At 40.0% G+C, this 5000-nt stretch overlaps 1 protein-coding gene across 2 annotated transcripts in view; it reads left to right on the forward strand.

Moving 5' to 3' along the window:
• Positions 1 to 5000, forward strand: part of LOC137988307 (utrophin-like) — a 106609-nt gene that overhangs the window by 40956 nt on the left and 60653 nt on the right. For both annotated transcript variants that reach the window (XM_068834341.1, XM_068834340.1), the window contains exons 19-23: positions 678 to 859; positions 1242 to 1404; positions 2561 to 2742; positions 3860 to 4049; positions 4821 to 5000. The exon at positions 4821 to 5000 is cut by the window's right edge and continues 2 nt beyond it. In XM_068834341.1, coding sequence (XP_068690442.1) covers positions 678 to 859; positions 1242 to 1404; positions 2561 to 2742; positions 3860 to 4049; positions 4821 to 5000 — 897 coding nt within the window. The remainder of the gene's footprint in view (positions 1 to 677; positions 860 to 1241; positions 1405 to 2560; positions 2743 to 3859; positions 4050 to 4820) is intronic.

The raw sequence follows: 5000 nt of genomic DNA on the forward strand, positions 1-5000 counted from the left end.
AGTGGCAAGAACAATATCTCACGAGTGAGCGAAGCGAACGAGTGAGATATTGTTCTTGCCACGAGAACATAAAATTCATATCTTCGAGCCAACGTGTAATGTTATTTTTATTATATGAAGACTAAATATTGATAAATTCCGATTTTATTGTGTTTCAAAGTAGTCAAGTTTTACAAATACGGCTTGGCTTTATAAAAAAGGCGGGAAAAAAAAAGGCGGGAATCGTGGCGTCATTGAACGATACGACACTCACAAAGGTGACATACGGAAAATACGCCACTCGGGTCCCGGATGTAGTGGCGTATGGAATCTACGAGTGGTTTAGTTCCCAGTAAAACACTCTCCTCCATATAATAAATAATATTATGCTACTCTTAGATTCCATGTCAATTAACCTCAGGGGCTTTATTCCAAAGTATAGTGGTGGCCAACTCGAAAGCAGTTGCTACTTTGGTCGCCAAACACATTGCATATTAGTATTAGCTGTGTTTTTATTTAATTTAATTAACTAATGAAGAGAATAGTGTTAAATAAGTTGAACGTGAACTTGAACTTAAGTGACGTTTGTATTAAACAGGCCTGTTAAATTCCTCCCTTCCAGCGCTGAGCCCATTTGTACTGATTATGACCAGCGTTATAAGATGTTTGTCACTCATTCACTTGTGCTTTTTTCCTAGGCTTTTCGTGAGGAAATCAACTCCCTCGGACCAGAAGTAGAAATGGTTGTTAAGGATGGATGCGATCTCATAAAAATCCACCATCTGATCGGTGATATGAAGGAGGACATAACTAAAGACGTTGATGAAATAGAAGAGAGATACGAGGAGCTTAAGAACAAGTGTACTGAAGAAATTAACAGGCAAGAGATTATTTCTCTTTCTTTTGATATTTTTCCTCGTTTAATTGGCAATAGACTTCGCATCATTCGATTTGCTCTCCTTTGGTATATATAACTTTATTGCTATATGTGCACACAGGCAAACCTCAGCGACGTAAATATTCTTCAACAAAACAAACTGTACTTAATACCAGTCATTTACTGGGAAGCCCTTGTCGTTTTAGAAAATAATTTCTTCTGATTTGTCAAAAACTGAATTTTATTAACTTGAGAGAGTGGTCCATTGCCTCGGCTTTCTTTTCATTTAAATGAAGGGAGGATTTATATTTCCTTTGGAATGAAGACATAATTTTGGAGATACTGAAAGAGCTAATTACCAAATTGAGTCTCGAATTTGATTCAGGATCGAGGATCTAACTTCCCAACAAGAAAAGATGGCTAGATGGAACCAAATATCAGAGAAAACGTCCGGAGTTGTTGAAGATGGTACAAGGAAACTCAGCAAGATCAGATCCGAAGATCCACGATCCATCCTAGACATACAAGAGCAGCTTGAAAACGTACAGGTGGGCTTTGTAATCTCTCCCATTAAGACTTTGAATAGCAACCAGGCACATCTGCGCATGAAACCAGTTTTAAACCAACAATTAGCGCATGCACTCCGGTGCTTATCAAATCATAATTCACGAGAAAAAATTCTGAGACGTAAGTAATTTAAACCATCGTTTAATTGAGCGTGAATGCATTTAGCCTAAGTACACTATTTGGGGACATCAGTGAATTGGCTAGCAATGTGCACCGGCGGCTCATTTGGTTGAGCATCGGGCTGTCATGTGAGAGGTCGTGAGTTCGACTACGGCTGGACCAACACTCAGGGTCTTAAAATGACTGAGGGGAAAGTTCTGCCTTTGTAATTACATCCGCAATGGTTAGACTTTCTAGTCTTTCCGGATAAGGACGATAAACCGTAGACCCTGTCTCACAAATATCTTCCATGTTTGTAAGTCCACTGTGGGACGTTAAAGAACCCACACACTATTCCAGATGAGTATAGGGGATGAAGTTCCCGATGTTGTGGCTGTCCTCTGTGAGTGTGTTCTTTCCAGCATGAGTGGCCGGCTTCGCGTAATGTCTCTAACAGAGCTTGTGGTGTATGAGGCCACCAAAGAAAAAACAGCCATAAGTCAAAAGGACTTTGCCGAGTGCTGGGACATGTAGATGTAGATAAATGCTTTGACATTTGAGGCATTTGCATTTCAACGACAGAAGTTTGCCTCCACACACCATCAAATGTAACAATTGATAACTGAGTTAAAAGAATAAGAGAGAAGCACAAGTTTTATGTGTCTTCTTCCCAAATGAGTGGAAGCACGGTGGCGTAGTGGTTAGTGCTCCGGTATCTCGATTCTAAGGGTCGCTAGTTCGAGACCTAGCTCTGCCATCGTGTTGTTTCCTTATGCAAGAGACTTTACTGTCTCTTTTTGCCCGGGTGTATAAATGGGTACCGGCGATGTACTACTGCAGGGGTAACCCTGCGATGGATCCCATTCTGGAAGCGGAGTACAATTCTCTCAGGTCGTTTCAACCCCGGCCGTAATGGGCCATAGTGGCTCGCATGCGAATTTACCTTTTACCTTCCCAACTGACCATCAAATTAATTAAAACGTTTTCTTGTTTTCTCGAGATAACCGACTCGCCATAGTTTTTTTATGCTACCCTTAGAAATGTGTTGATGATCTTTCGAATGCATTTGCTGAGATACAAGCTGGTTTCGATTATGGTAACGGCTTACTTTTGGAGAAAAGGTTCCGAGAAAAAGACAAAGATCAGATCGAGAAAGATATCGAAAACCTCGGAATCAAGTTTGAAAGTCTAGAGAAGGACATAAACAACGAGCAGGAAAGGTCAGGACTATTTTATAGTTATAAGTAGGTGAAAGTATATTACTTTAGCCATCAGTATTTCGCTATTTCCAATTTTATCACATACGGGGCAAAATTACTAGATGCTGATTGGCTGAGACGGAGGGCATTTTTTCCTTAATCAATAGGGCAATTTTTGGTAATCAAGAGGGCATGATTACTTGATCCTGATTGGTTGACAGTTGCTTTTCCAGAGCAAGCGAACTTATAAGAGAATCTTCTTCCAGCTTCCTACTCTGATTTAAACTGCTTTTTGTCCACATCAATTTATTGAATTGAACTTAAATCGAATGAAAGCGTGTTAAGTTGATTGTCATTTGTCGCGGCATTGAACCTGCTTCCCTCGATAAGTTTGCCCTTTATGTGATAAAGATGTAATCGAAACGTGCTCTAGTGCAATTAAGGATTAATTTCACTTTTCAAATTTCGAAAATACGAATGAAATTAATCCTTAATTGCCCTCGGGCCCATGCGATTACATAATACCAGCATTAATGTCGTAATTATATCACGGGGTTAATTGTATTCTTTAATCTTTACGCGACCAAACAAATGCTCAATTTGCAGCCCATTACGATCTCGTTATAGACTCCAACTTTTGGAAATATTTTATTTCAGAACAGATTGTTTCAAACGATGTTTCTTCCCTAGCGACATTTCAAATGGTCAATAAAGTAAACTGGTATTTATTCTAATCACAGCAATGCAACTTATGATCACTATTTCGTAAATTATTTTTTCATAGTTTTGCATTTGTGTAAACCCCGGTCCCTTCTCATCTATATACATCTGGTTCCCCTTGTAAACACATAGTAATACAGTTTTACGTGTGGACGTCATCATCATCATCATCATTTGGGATGATCAGATACAGTCTTGTATTCTAAACGTAGGCTTTAAATCGATGGCGAAATTCCGGAATACTAATTTTGGTTTCCGAATTTCAAAGTCCATGGTATAGGATTTCAATCTTACAAGCAAAGTATCCTTGAAGGTGAAGCGCAATATTTTAGGACATTAACCCTTTGTAAGACTTTAGTTTGTAAGTACACGCCACCCGAATTGACGTTGTCGAGTGTGCACTCTGTCCATATTTCAGGTTGAATGAACTATTGGCTGAGGCATTCGCCGGGGAAGAACGGAAGGCGGAAAAGCTGAAGATGTGGAACGACTGGAAAGACAAATTAAACTCTAAGTACAAGAAAATACAAGGAAAATTCAATAAGGTCAAAGGGCAAGGAATACCTAGGGAACCAAACAACCTTTACGAACAGCTTGAACTCACTCGTGTAAGTATTCTTAGCGACTTATACAAGAGATAGGATAAATCAAGTGAAGCTATGATCTTTGCAGTTATGAACGCAATTTTTACAATTGCGTAGAGAAGCCTGAAAAATTCAGGACTTCAACGGGGTTTGAACCCGTGACCTCGCGATTCCGGTGCGACGCTCTAGCCAACTGAGCTATGAAGCCACTGAATCAATGAAATTCATTTCATATACCATTTCATCATTGATTCATTCCTCACGGGACCATTAGAACTCACAAATGACCAGCTCCCAACGTCAGTGGCTTCATAGTTCAGTTGGTTAGAGCGTCACACCGGAATCGCGAGGTCACGGGTTCAAACCCCGTTGAAATCCTGAATTTTAAGGTTTCTCTACGCAATTGTAAAAATTGCGTTCATAACTGCGAAGATCATAGCTTTACTTGATTTCATTTCCGCAGTTCATATGATTCATTTCATATACCATTTCATCATTGATTCATTCCTCACGGGTCCATTAGAACCCACAAATGACCAGCTCCCAACGTCAGTGGCTTCATAGCTCAGTTGGTTAGAGCGTCGCACCGGAATCGCGAGGTCACGGGTTGAAACCCCGTTGAAGTCCTGAATTTTTCAGAGTGCATAACCGAGCCTTGGTGAAGCTGATTACGCCTCTATTTCACGTTTTCAACAACAGTTGATGAAGAATATCAGTCTTCTTTAGTTGCCTGATGTGATTATAAACATAGATTGAGAGATTCATTGACATGTCTAAACTGTGTTTCCTTACAAGGAATGCTCGTCTGACATCGCAGAGTGTGTACCGGAGATTCAAGAGGCAGTTAACTGCGCTACTGAGCTAATCGCTGATAAAAGCATCGACCGAACAGAAAGAGACGTTGTACAAAAAGAGATGAAAGAGATCGGCGAGGGATTTAAGACCTTGAAGCTGGAGATTAATGATTACGAGATA

This window comes from Montipora foliosa, unplaced genomic scaffold, assembly GCF_036669935.1.
Source record: "Montipora foliosa isolate CH-2021 unplaced genomic scaffold, ASM3666993v2 scaffold_413, whole genome shotgun sequence".
Classification (NCBI taxonomy): Eukaryota; Metazoa; Cnidaria; class Anthozoa; order Scleractinia; family Acroporidae; genus Montipora; species Montipora foliosa.